The sequence below is a fragment of the Hypanus sabinus genome, chromosome 1, assembly GCF_030144855.1.
Source record: "Hypanus sabinus isolate sHypSab1 chromosome 1, sHypSab1.hap1, whole genome shotgun sequence".
NCBI classification, from domain to species: domain Eukaryota; kingdom Metazoa; phylum Chordata; class Chondrichthyes; order Myliobatiformes; family Dasyatidae; genus Hypanus; species Hypanus sabinus.
In genome coordinates, this window is record NC_082706.1 from 150,897,380 (window position 1) to 150,911,683 (window position 14,304).

The 14,304-nt window shown below is 39.9% G+C and overlaps 1 protein-coding gene across 4 annotated transcripts in view; it reads right to left on the reverse strand.

The window, feature by feature from the left end:
- cnbd1 (cyclic nucleotide binding domain containing 1) overlaps nt 1-14,304 on the reverse strand; it is a 207,509-nt gene that overhangs the window by 130,957 nt on the left and 62,248 nt on the right. For all 4 annotated transcript variants that reach the window (XM_059979039.1, XM_059979046.1, XM_059979030.1 and 1 more), the window contains exon 5: nt 2,268-2,413. In XM_059979039.1, the coding sequence (XP_059835022.1) occupies nt 2,268-2,413 (146 nt within the window). The remainder of the gene's footprint in view (nt 1-2,267; nt 2,414-14,304) is intronic.

The window sequence follows — 14,304 nt, forward strand, 5'->3', positions numbered from 1 at the left end:
GGTGGAGGAAGGAACACAAGGTGATAAGTGAAACTGGGAGGTGGGGAGGAGTGAAGCAATGAGCTGGGAAGTTGATTAGCGGAAGAGATACATACGTGGCTGGATAAGGAGGAATCTGATAAGAGAGGACAGAAGGGCATGGAAGAAAAAAAAAGTGGGAGGAGCACTAGACGGAGGTGATGGGCAGGTAAGGTGAGAGAGGGAAATAGGAGTAGGGGCATAGTGAATGAGTGGGGAGTGGGGCATTACCAGGAGTAACACTTTTTATTCCATCTGGGTAGCCTCCAATCAAGATGGCATGAACATCGATTTTTCGAACTTCCGGTAAATTCCTTCCCCCCCCCCCCCCACTCCACTTCCTCACCATTCCCCATTCCCTTCTCTCACCTTAATGCACTACCTGCCTATCAGCTCCCTCTGGTGCTCCTCCCCCTCTTCTTTCTTGCATGGCCTTCTGTCCTCTCCAATCAGAATCCCCCTTCTCCAGCCATGTATCTCTTTCACCAATCAAATTTCCAGCTCTTTACTTCACCTCTCCACCACCCCCTCTTCCAGGTTTCACCTATCACCTTCTGTTTCTTTCTCCCCTCCCCCCAGCTTCTTAATCTGATTCCTGTCTTTTCTTCTGATGAATGGTCTTGGCCCAAAATGTCGACTGTAAGCAAAGAGATAATGCTGAGCCTTTATTAAGACAAGAGTCATGCCACACTTAGAGAATCATCAACAGTTTTGCCTCATATCTCATAAAGGATGTGTTGTTATTTGAGAGAGTCCAGAGGAGGTTCACAAGGGTAATTCCAGGAATGAAGGGGTTAACATATGAAAAGCGTTTCGCAACTTTGAGCTTGCACTCATTGGAATTTAAAAGAATGTGGGTGGAAGGGAATATTGAAAGCACTAGATATGGTGGACGTGGAGATAATGTTTCCTATGGTATGGGTGTCCGGAACTGGAGGGCATAGACTCAAAATTGAGGAGCGACCCTTTAGAACAGAGGTAAGGAGGAATTTTTTTTTTTGCTAGAGAGTAGTAAATCTATGGAATGCTGTTCCAGAGACTGGTGGAAACCAAGTCCGTGCGTATATTTAGGCAGAAGTTGATCATTTCCTGACCGGTCAGGGCATCAAAAGATCTGACGAGAAGGCAGTTGTACGGGTTGAGTGGGATCTGGGATCTACCATGATGGATTGATGGAGCAAGATCGACGGGATGAATGGCCTAATTCTGCTTCTATGTCTTATGGTCTTACTTTTTGCCATAGATGCTGCGTGACTTGCCGAGTTCCTCCAGTATTTTGAGTGTGTCTCTTAATATTTTTGGAAGAAGGTTTAGCTACTTGTATAAGCTCCAATTGAAATGAAGCAAGCAACACTGACAATCCATATTTGCAGGAACAATTTTGAAATTAGTAATAAATGTCAAGTTCCCACAAACTATTTGTACTTAGGTACAAGAGTGAATCTTCTGATATAAATTCAGGGAATTTTAGGAATCAGAATAGCAAACAGATTAATGCTATCTGCAAGCCTTTCAGTGTTAAATCCAGGAGAGGAATACATAGCATGGTTTCTTTTGATAGATTTGAAAGAAATGAGCAACAGCAACTAATGAGTTTGCTGCTTATATATTGGCAGATAAAAGCTGTTAGAGAAAAATCAGCTTAGTTATATACTGCATATTACTTCTGCTATAGAAAGCTCTGCCGTAGGCTTTAAAGAGCCCTGAATACTGAAAGGCTAAGGGTTATATAACATGAAATGTCAAGTGTACCATGCAATAAGCTTGTGTACAATGGTTCTGTATACAGTTAAGTCCTATTCAAATTTAAGCTAAAGATTTACATTGACCAATGTAGGCTGACCAGCCTCCAAGCTTCAAAACCTGCCTTGATGGAGTACTGGTCTGTAATACCGAAGTTCATATGGCTGTCATGTGAGGATAACTTCAGCAGATTCTTCTGCCCTAGCTATTTTTAAATGAAATGATCGCATTTAAAATGAGAGGTAGTAGATCAGAATACCCACTTGTAAGGTGTAAGACTTACACTTTGCTCACTCATTCTATATTAAAGATTTACTTTACAGCATCTGTTTTGTTCCCTGCATCGGTCATAAAAACAAAAGTAAGTGAATGCAACCTTGAATAATTTGAAACATTTGCATTTATACTTATTTTAATATAATTGGAACAAAAAGAACACACAATAAAATAGTCAATTCAAACATAATATATCTAATCAACATACAAGCAAAGTACAACAGATATACCTATGCATCCTCTGTCCCATGATTCCATGATTATCCGTCCACTTAGTTCTTTAAGCTCTGGGTCTGTAAACTGTGTTTTGATCGCTGGAAATAAGCTCAGTATTTTATAAATAATCAGATGCTCAGAGCGTGTTCTGTAATAGGGACTGAAAGAAATTGAAAAGCATTTGTAAAACAATATTCTGATTTGTCCGACATTCCAAATGAATAGCATTCTTGCTTTATCTCCTTGGTTTATTTTATAGATTACCTAGAGAATCTTAAGATGCATTTGTACTCCTGACTGAACACATTTTCTTCTATCAATTATAGAAATATCTCTAATCATTTGCAGGATCAGACTGCTTTTCCCCGAGATTATCCCTAACTTAAATGCTTGAGTTCAGAAATTTCAATAATAGGTCTGTTATGAAGAAGTGGAGGCTAAACTGGATACCCCTACTAAACAAGTGTTGGAATCATAATTTGCCAGAGTAAACAAGACACCACATTCACTCCTCTTGCCAGCTATCCTGATTTCAGTGCTCAGTTAACAACAGCTATGTTGTTGATTGCTTAGTACAATAGTACACAGCTAATTTCATGAGAGGCAAATCTTAACTGATCAAAGCCAGTTAAGCTACTTCTTAAAGGAGAACTGTACTAAGGCGGCAATAAATTTGAAAGTCACCTTTGAAACTTTATAAATACCACACAAATTGTAACAGAGGCGACTATAAAATTTTCAGATGCTACATTAGACAATTTGAAAGACACAGACTGGAGGACTATCTTCTACCAGTAGGGACCTGAAGATAGCAGGAGTAGATAGCTATGAAAGTGTGCCAGCCATGCTGTCAATAAAAAGGCCAAAAAAGTTCAATGATATCAGAAGTATAGTTAACATCATTCAGTTATTATCAAGTATATTCTTCCATTAATTGCAACTCCAGGTTCACACTTTCCTTAGTGAACCACATAACCAACATTGACCTACTGATTATCTCTTCCAATTAGGACTTGGGTTTAACACCTGTGCATTTCATTACATTGCTATGTACATTTGCCATTATGCTAAGACTCATACATCTCAACTTGCACTCAAAGACCAATTACTTCGAATCATGGTAGAAGCATCATGTAATATCATTCAATAATTAATTTCCTCTTCTTCTAAAGAAATAGTGGATAATCAGTATAAGCATAATCAAATTAGAAAATTTACAAGAAATGCATCATACTGTACTGCGAAAAAAAGAATGATTATCATAAATGAAGCAGCCATGACAAGTGTCCTTGGCCAGCAAAAGGGCTGAAACTGGTGAAAATCAACTATTTAAACACGTACGCCACTTCTTATTCCTAGATGGAATAAGCAGCTATCTCACTTCAAAAAAATCTCCCCTTACACTTATGCCTTTCTCCTTTCAAGTAGCCAAGAATTGCCATTTAGCCAGATGGCAATAAGAGAGTACAATGATATCAAAATACAAAATCTCTTGATATGAAACTCATTATTCTCAACTCATATTGATATATATAATCCTGACATTGGTCAGAAGTCACCATACAGTGACCTATATGTACAAGTGACCTGAAACAACAGCAGGGTGAATAAATATCATAATCACAGACTCATAAAAATGTACAGCAGAGAAATAGACCCTATTGACCCACCTCATCCATTCAGTTCAAAGTAAATTCATTATCAAAGTACATATATGTCACCATATACAATCCTGAGATGCATTTTCTTGTGGGCAATCACAGAAAATACAAAGAAACACAATAGATTTAATGAAGGACTATACCCAACAAAACGAACAAACAACTATTTGAGCAAGTAGTTTAAAATTAGCTATTAGTGAAACATGGTTGCAGGAAGGGTGTGATTGGCAACTAAATATTCCTGGATTTAGTTGCTTCAGGTGTGATAGAGTAGGAGGTGCTGCATTGCTTGTCTGAGAAAATCTTATGGCGGTGCTTTGGAAGGATAGATTAGAGAGCTCCTCTAGGGAGACTATTTGGGTGGAATTGAGGAATGGGAAGGGTGTAGTAATACTGATAGGAGTGTATTATAGGCCACCTAATGGGGAGCATGAGTTGGAAGAGCAAATATGTAAGGAGATAGCAGATATTTGTAGTAAACACAAGGTGGTGATTGTGGGAGATTTTAATTTTCCACACGTAGACTGGGAAGCTCATTCTGTAAAAGGGCTGGATGGTTTAGAGTTTGTGAAATGTGTGCAGGATAGTTTTTTGCAACAATACATAGCAGTACCGACTAGAGATAGGGCAGTGTTGGATCTCCTGTTAGGGAATGCGATAGGTCAGCTGACAGATGTATGTGTTGGGGAGCACTTCGGGTCCAGTGATCACAATAGCATTAGCTTCAATATAATTATGGAGAAGGACAGGACAGGACCTAGAGTTGAGATTTTTGATTGGAGAAAGGCTAACTTTGATGAGATGCGAAGGGATTTAGAGAGAGTGGATTGGATCAAGTTGTTTTATGGGAAGGATGTAATAGAGAAATGGAGGTCATTTAAGGGTGAAATTACGAGGGTACAGAATCTTTATGTTCCTGTTAGGTTGAAAGGAAAGGTTAAAGGTTTGAAAGCACCATGGTTTTCAAGGGATATTAGAAATTTGGTTCGGAAAAAGAGGGGTGGCTACAATAGATATAGGCAGCATGGAGTAAAGGAATTGCTTGAGGAATATAAAGAATGTAAAAGGAATCTTAAGAAAGAGATTAGAAAAGCTAAAAGAAGATACGAGGTTGGTTTGGCAAATAAGGTGAAAGTAAATCCGAAAGGTTTCTACAGTTATATTAAAAGCAAGAGGATAGTGAGGGATAAAATTGGCCCCTTAGAGAAGCAGAGTGGTCAGCTATGTGTGGAGCCGAGGGAGATGGGAGAGATTTTGAACGATTTCTTCTCTTCGGTATTCACTAAGGAGAAGGATATTGAATTGTGTAAGGTGTGGGAAACAAGTAAGGAAGTTATGGAACCTATGACAATTAAAGAGGTGGAAGTACTGGCGCTTTTAAGAAATTTAAAAGTGGATAAATCTCCGGGTCCTGACAGGATATTCCCCAGGACCTTGAGGGAAGTTTGTGTAGAGATAGCAGGAGCTCTGACAGAGATCTTTAAGATGTCATTAGAAACGGGGATTGTGCCGGAGGATTGGCGTATTCCTCATGTGGTTCCATTGTTTAAAAAGGGTTCTAGAAGTAAGCCTAGCAATTATAGACCTGTCAGTTTGACATCAGTGGTGGGTAAATTAATGGAAAGTATTCTTAGAGATAGTATTAATAATTATCTGGATACAGAGGATCTGATTAGGAGTAGCCAGCATGGATTTGTGCGTGGAAGGTCATGTTTGACAAACCTTATTGAATTTTTTGAAGAAGTTACGAGGAATGTTGACGAGGGTAAGGCAGTGGATGTAGTCTATATGGACTTCAGCAAAGCCTTTGACAAAGTTCCACATGGTAGGTTAATTAAGAAGGTTCAGTCATTAGGTATTAATGCTGGAGTAATAAAATGGATTCAACAGTGGCTAGATGGGAGATGCCAGAGAGTACTGGTGAATAATTGTTTATCGGGATGGATGCTGGTGACTAGTGGGGTGCCTCAGGGATCTGTTTTGGGCCCAATGTTGTTTGTAATATACATAAATGATCTGGATGATGGGGTGGTAAATTGGATTAGTAAGTATGCCGATGATACTAAGGTAGGAGGTGTTGTGGATAATGAGGTGGGTTTTCAAAGCTTGCAGGGAGATTTATGCTGGTTAGAAGAATGGGCTGAACGTTGGCAGATGGAGTTTAATGCTGAGAAGTGTGAGGTTCTACATGTTGGCAGGAATAATCCAAATAGAACATACAGAGTAAATGGTAGGGCATTGAGGAATGCAGAGGAACAGAGAGATCTAGGAATAACAGTGCATAGTTCCCTGAAGGTGGAGTCTCATGTAGATAGGGTGTGAAGAAGGCTTTTGGAATGCTGGCCTTTATGAATCAAAGCGTTGAGTACAGAAGTTGGAATGTAATGTTAAAATTGTACAAGGCATTGGTAAGGCCAAATTTAGAATACTGTGTGCAGTTCTGGTCACCGAATTATAGGAAAGATATCAATAAATTAGAGAGAGTGCAGAGACGATTTACTAGGATATTACCTGGGTTTCAGCACTTAAGTTACAGAGAAAGGTTGAACAAGTTAGGTCTCTGTTCATTGGAGCGTAGAAGGTTGAGGGGGGATTTGATCGAGGTATTTAAAATTTTGAGAGGGATAGATAGAGTTGATGTGAATAGGCTCCATTGAGAGTAGGGGAGATTCAAACGAGAGGACATGATTTGAAAGTTGGGGGCAGAAGTTTAAGGGAAACACGAGGGAGTATTTCTTTACTCAGAGAGTGATAGCTGTGTGGAATGAGCTTCCTGTAGAAGTAGTAGTGGCCAGTTCAGTTGTGTCATTTAAGGTAAAATTGGATAGGTATATGGACAGGAAAGGAGTGGAGGGTTATGGGCTGAGTGCGGGTAGGTGGGACTAGGTAAGATTAAGAGTTTGGCATGGACTAGGAGGGCCGAGATGGCCTGTTTCCGTGCTGTGATTGTTATATGGTTATATGGTGATAAGTAGAAATAAGAGAAATAATAATAATAAAAAATAAAAATGCAATAAATATTGAGAACATGAGTTGAAGAGTCCAGAAGAGAGCCCATATGTTGTGGGAATATTCAGTGATGGGGTGAGTAAGCCGAATGAAGTTATTCTCTCTAGTTCAAGAGCCTGACTGCAGAGGGTAATAACTGTTCCTGAACATAGGGTGTGTTGGGTCTTGAGGCTGCTGCATCTCCTTCCTGATGGCAGCAGCAAGGAAAGAGCATAGCCTTACCCTAAGAAAAAGACTGATCTTATCAATGTCTCTCATGATTTTATAAACCTCTATAAGCTCACCCTATAAGCCTCCTTCATCTCAGGAATAAAACAGTCTCAGCTTAACCAGTCTCCCCTTGTAGCTTGAACCCTCTAGATCTAGTTACATCCTTATGAATCTTCTTTCTACCCTTTCTAGCTTAATTACATCCTTCCTAGTAGTATGGTGATCAGAACTGCATTTAATATTCCAGATATATTCTCACCAATATCCTATACAGCTGTAACATGATGCCTTTCCTTCCAATTCTGCGTGATGTCCTCCTAGCCATTTCCAGCATTTCTTGCCTTTGTAATCACTCCAATTAGTATTTCACAACTCATGATTTTGCTTTGTTTTCTCACTTACTACTTCATTAATTTATCAAGCGGACAATTCTGCAAACAGCATTAATCTCAGCAATCCAAGAATGAAGCCTTCTACAGATGATACCTTTGCCCTACCATCCCATCCCACTCTCTCTGCAACACAAAAAAAAATCATTTTATTTGGAGAAGAGTACAGTCAACATTTCAGGCAGAGATCCTTCAGCAGAACTGGAGAAAAAAAGATGAGTAGAGTTAAAAGGTGGGGGTAGGGGGGGTAAGAAACACAAGGTGATAGGTGAAACTGGGGGGTGAAGTAAAGAGCTGGGAAGTTGATTGGTGAACGAGATACAGGGCTGGAGACCAGGGAATCTAATAGGCGAGATCAGTAGGCCATGGAAGAAAGAAAAGGGGAGGAGCACCAGAGGCAGGAAAGGAGATAAGGTGAGAGAGGGAAAACGGGATCAGGAGGTTTGTGAAATCAGTGTTCATACTATCAGTTTGGAGACCACCCAGATGGAGTACAAGGTGTTGCTCCTCCAACCTGGATGTGACCCCATCGTAACAGTAAAGGAGGCCATGGATGGACATGTCCAAATGGTAATGGGAAGTGGAATTAAAATGGGCAGCCACTGGGGGATCCCACTTCTAACTCTGACTCCCCATCTTTTTCTTCTCCGGTCCCGTTGAAAGATCTCATCTTGAACTGTGACTGTACTCTTTTTCATAGATGCTGCCTGGCCTGTTGAGTTCCTTCAACATTTTGTGTGTATTATTTGGATTTCCAGCATCTGCAGATTTTCTCATTTATAATTATGTTTACTCATTTTCCCAAATCTGATTTAAAAAAATTCAACATCAAATATTATGTTATTTTCCCCATTGATGATGCCAGACCCTTTGAATACTTCCAGTATTTTCATTTTCATTTTCTATTTCAGATTAGCAGCATCTGCAGAAAGTCTTACTTCTGCAGAGGATATGTTACATGCTTACATCAGCATAAGCAAGTGTTACTCTGTAAATTTACGTTACAGTCTGCGTGTAAGAAAGAGAAAAAGAGTAAGAGAATGTCTGTGTATTGTGTATCTGTTTGTGTGCAATTGAGTGATAGATATGGAATGAAGGAGAGTGATAGAGCATGAGATAGGGAGACTATTCCAGAGCTAACTCCAAATGCAATGAAGCTGTGCTTTCACAGTGAGTGTGGTCATGACACTTTGTGTCTCTCAAATAATCGATCTCCCTCTCTCTCTCTTATCCTTTCTAGAGCAGGAACAAACCAGTATTTTATAATAAAATGTTTATCATTATTTCCCAGTTTTTAAAATCTAGTATGCAAAGGCTCATTCAATATCAAACTATGTTTACATTATACAACCTGAAATTTGTCTTCTTCACAGCTATCCACAAAACACAGAAACACCCATCGAATTAATGATAGAAACATAGATGCACCAAAGAACCCTCTCTTTGCACAAGCAAAAGCATTGACCCTGCTCCTCCCCAACCTGCACTAGCAGAAGCACCAACCCTGTCAACCTCCACCATGCAAACAGCAGAAGCTTCCAAAAGCTGTTACACTCTCCAAGCACACACCCCCCACCCCGTTTCATGGGACAACAGGCTCGGGAGAGAGGGGAGAGAAGAGGGGAGGGGGGAAGTGGGGGGGGGAGATAGGGAGGGGCAGAGAGATAGGGAGATTGATTGAGTACAGAGTCTTCCCCTGAAAACAGTCTGCTTTGATGTTTCTGTCTCCCATGATGCTTCAGTTAGTGAAATTGGCAAAGAACTGAGTCATCTCTGGGGCCGCTCCTTGACTTCCAACCTCCCAACCCCAAGAGCATACACCTTCCAGGCCTTTCTTGGAGAAAGCAAAGTGTTAGGCTGCACAGTCAGTCCAAAAACTGCACTGCTTGTGAAGAACCATAGTTTGAACTGTAGTTCATGGACTCTAACAGAACTACAACTACCTTGAAAAGAAAAGAAAGACATAAGAGAAATAAACTGTTACATGGATGAACTGGAAAAAGTTGCCTGGGTTTGCTGGGTCTGCAGGATCTGCTGCCACCAATTTCTATGAATTGTCTTTTGAGATTGCGGAGGTCCACCTTATCATTGATCACTTTAATACACTTCTACAGATACACTGCTGAAAGTATCCTGTTTTCATCATGGTCTGGTATCGCAATTTGAATGCACAGGAACATAAGAAGCTGCAGAGAGTAATGGATTCTGTCTAATACCTGACAGGCACATCCCTCACTACCATTGATGGTATATCTACAGGAGGTGCTGCCTCAAGAAGACAACGTTAATCATCAAATATCAACACCAGCCAAGCTATGCATCCTTTTGTAGCTTCTATCAGGCAGGAGGTACAAAAGCCTGAAGTCACACACCACCTGGTTCAAGAATAGCTACTTCAATCATTTGGTTCTTGAACCAACTGGCAAAACCCTAATCACTATAATTTAGCGACACCCAACATTTTGACCAATTAACTTTTGTTCTAATTGTTTTTTGTAATAAAAATGTATAATTTATGCTTTTTTATTAATGCTGCTGATATGATGCTATATGTCTGTGACACTGCTTCAAGCAAGTTTTTCATTACACCTGTGCATACATACAATTGTGAATATGTCAATTAACTCAGCTATGACTTTGTCCTGCTATCTTAAAAGATTTGTCTATTTACATTCACAGGTCCACTTGTACCTGCATCCTTTCAAAAGTTTAATATCTAATTAATATTTTCACTTATGATAAATACTAAATTTTGATTAAAAAAAGCAAAATAATGCAGGTGCTGACTGAACTGAAATAAACAGAAAATTAGTAAATTTGCTGATGACACAAAGGTTACGGGTGTTGTGGATAGTGTGGAGGGCTGTCAGAAGTTACAGCTGGACATTGATAGGATGCAAACCTGGGATTACAAGTGGCAGATGGAGTTCAACCCAAATAAGTGTGAGGTGGTTCATTTTGGTAGGTCAAATATGATGGCAGAATATAGCATTAATGGCAAGACTCTTGGCAGTATGGAGGATCAGAGGGTTCTTGGGGTCCGAGTCCATAGGACACTCAAAGCTGCTACGCAGGTTGACTCTGTGGTTAAGTAGGCGGAGCACTGGCCTTCATCACTGAGTTTAAGAGCTGAGAGGTAATGTTGCAGCTACATAGGACCCTGGAGTACTGTGCTCATTTCTGGTCATCTCACTACAGGAAGGACATGGAAACCATAGAAAAGGTGCAGAGGAGATTTACAAGGATGTTACCTCAATTGGGGAGCATGCCTTATGAGAATAGGTTGAGTGAACTCAATCTTTTCTCCTTGGAGCGATGGAGGATGAGAGGTGACCTGATAGAGGTGTACAAGACAATGAGATATCTGGTGTGGATAGTCAGAGGCTTTTTCCCAGGGCTGAAATGACTAGCATGAGAGAGCACAGTTTTAAGATGCTTGGAAGTAGGCACAGAGGAGATGTCAGAGGTAAGCTTTTTTTTTATATACGCAGAGTGTGGTGAGTGCATGGAATGGGCTGCCAGCGGCAGTCATGGAGGCGGAAACCATAGTGTCTTTTAAGAGACTCCTGGAAGGAGACATGAAGCTTAGAAAAATAGAGGGTTACGGGTAACCCTAGGTAAGGAGACATGAAGCTTAGAAAAATAGAGGGTTATGGGTAACCCTAGGTAATTTCTAAGGTAAGGACATGTTCAGCACAGCTCTGTGGCCAAAGGGCCTGTGTTGTGCTGTAGGTTTTCTATGTTTCTAGAAAATACTAAAAAAACTGAACTAGTGAAGCACCATCTGTGAAAACTCTGCCTGACCTGCTGAGTATTTCTAGCATTTCCTGTTTGCTTTTAAAAATGAGCTTTTAGCACTCTTATGCATTAAATTTTATAAGTCTCCCCATTTGAAAGCTGTACCAGTTGTCCTTAGTTTATTACCATCATTAGCTAAGGGCAGTATGGTAGCATCAGGATGGCACAGTAATAAAGCAGTTAATGTAATTCTTTATTTGGTGCCAGTAGCCAGAGTTCAATTGCTGACTGTAAGGAGTTTGTACTATCTCCCTGTGACCACATGGCTTTCCTCTGGGTGCTCTGGTTTCCTTACACATTCCAAAGATGAACAGGTTCATAAGAGTTAGCATGTTGTGAGGATGTTATTTTAGCACTGGAAGCATGGTGACACTTGCAAGCTGTTCCCAGCATATCCTTGGTCATTGACGCAAACAGCACATTTCACTGTATGTTTCGTTGTTTAAACGTACATGTGACAAAGCTAATTATCTCTGTCTTTATCTTTACCATCTTCAACACTGTTTATTATTTTTCAAAATTTTGTGTCATTATAACCAAAAATACTTACTTTAAAAGAAACAGTTGTAATAATACCGAATATATTCTTATGCTTCACTCCAGTTTGGTGAATACTCCTGTCTGCTTTCCATTCCCAAGCCACTTTTGTAAAAAATGCTGTCACCTCTTATTTAATCCCATGGTCATTATTTTTGCCAATCGCTCTACTGTCTGCCACTTTAAAATGCATATAAAATAATAATTTACACTTGTCACCATATCTACTACTTAAAATCAATCATCCATTAGACCAGTTGTCTTTACTCGATCTTTCCAAACGTTAACTTATTATCCTGCAGTTTTTCAAGAGACAATTAATTTTGTTGTGGGTTATTACAACCCCTAACATTTACACTTCACCGACCTCCAGTTGTCCAATCCATAACTGCCTTCATATTTTAACCAGTTCCTCAGGGCGTGCAAATCCCCACTTGAGTGCTGAAACTACTGTTGAGTCCTATTAGTGTGCTGTCTGATGCTGCAGACAATTAGAATGGCAAAGTCATCCTTCAAGTGTCAATGAATCCCAGTCATTAAAATGTCACACCTCACACAAGCAGTGGCCAAGGACATAGTATGCAGGACTCTGATCAAGAGTTAAAAAAATTGTTGGTGTCAACAGCATCTGTATTTGCATAATGGATAGAACCCTGTTAGTTGGATTTTGCTCTCAAAATCCAGTCATTATAAAGTTTACATATGCATTGCCTACAGTTAAATTATTTAATTAGTCTAAACTGAATTGAAACTCAGATTGCAGGTATGAATAACAATGTAATTTACTACAACAGCAATCTTGTGTAATTTAAACGCAGTAAAGACTATTGTTTTTGAAATCCTTCAATAATTTGATAAAAGCCTCTGTGAACTTAACTTGCTATTGTCTCCCCTAATAATTATGTTCCTGTTCTTAAACTTGTTCATAAAGAATCATAAATAGGTGGGGTTAGTTTCAAGCTTTGCACAAAAGTTTATCATCATATGCTGTGTCATATGGCTTACGTGATCATGGTCTCGTGACCATGAGTGTTCTTAGCAAGTTTTTTCAACTGAAGTGGCTTGTGGGCAATGTCTTTACAAGGTGGGTGACCACAGCCATTATCAATACTCTTCAGATTGTCTGTCAGTGATTTCATAACCAGCACTTGTGATATGCACTAGCCACTCATACCACATGCTCCCATGATTTCATGTGACCTGGATCGGCCGGGGGGGGGGGTGGGGGTGGGATTCTAAGCAGGTACTACACCTTGCTCAAGGGTGACATGCAGGCTAGCGAAGAAGATCTAAGGAGATCTTGCATCTCCTCTGGTACAGACTTTTCTCCACCACACCACCCAAGCAGTTACCACAGTTACCATTAATAAATCTAGCAGTGATGTGTAATCTTTGAAAAAACTTAAGATAACATTCTACATATAATTAACATCGAAGTTATTGTTTTCTACAAACCAATGGCAACTTTTCTAGTGCAAGGATAACAGAAGTTTCTAGCAAAGAACTATACTAACAATCATCTCTAAATTTTAAAGAATAACCTATCCATTTTCATCTAAAAGCACAGAAGCTTTCTGATTCCAATTAACTGAAAGTAACCACCAGGTTGGATTGGCAGTAAGGAAAGCAAATGCTATGTTGGCATTCATTTCAAGAGGAATAGTGTGTAAGAGTAAGGATGTGTTGATGAGACTCTATGGGGCACTGGTGAGACCTCATTTGGAATACTGTGTGCAGTTTTGGGCCCCCTATCTTAGAAGGGATGTATTGATGTTGGAGAGAGTTCAGAGAAGATTTACGAGGATGATTCCTGGAATGCAGGGGCTAACATATGAGGAGCATTTGTCGGCTCTTGGATTGTGTTCGTTAAAGAATGAGAGGGGATCTTATAGAAACATTTTGAACGTTGAAGGGGTTGGACAGAGTAGATGTGGAAAGGCTATTTCCCTTGGTGGGTGAGTCCAGGACGAGAGACCACAGTTTTAGAATTAGAGGGTACCCATTTAAAACAGAGATGAGGAGAAATTTTGTTAGCCAGAGGGTTGTGGGCTGTGGAGGCCCGATCATTAAGGGTGTTTAAGGAGGAGATTAATAGGTACCTAATTAGTCCCAGGATATGGGACATGGGGAAAAAGCCGGAAATTGGAACTAGATGGGAGAATAGTTTAGCTCATGTTGGAGTGGTGGAGCAGACTCAATGGCCGAATGGCCTACTTCTGCTCCTTGGTCGTGATCTTGTTTGACACTAAAGTCATTGGGTTCAACAGGAAGGTGAGAACTTCAGCCAGATGCCTCCAACGTTTAAACTACACACTTGCCAGAATGTTTAAGGTTGAATATCAATTTCTCCTTCCTTAAATGAATCCTCCCCCATTGTTTAAAGCACGTTGTTTTGAATTTCAAAACAGAAAAAAAAATACAATTTCTCAGAAACATTCAATGTGTTT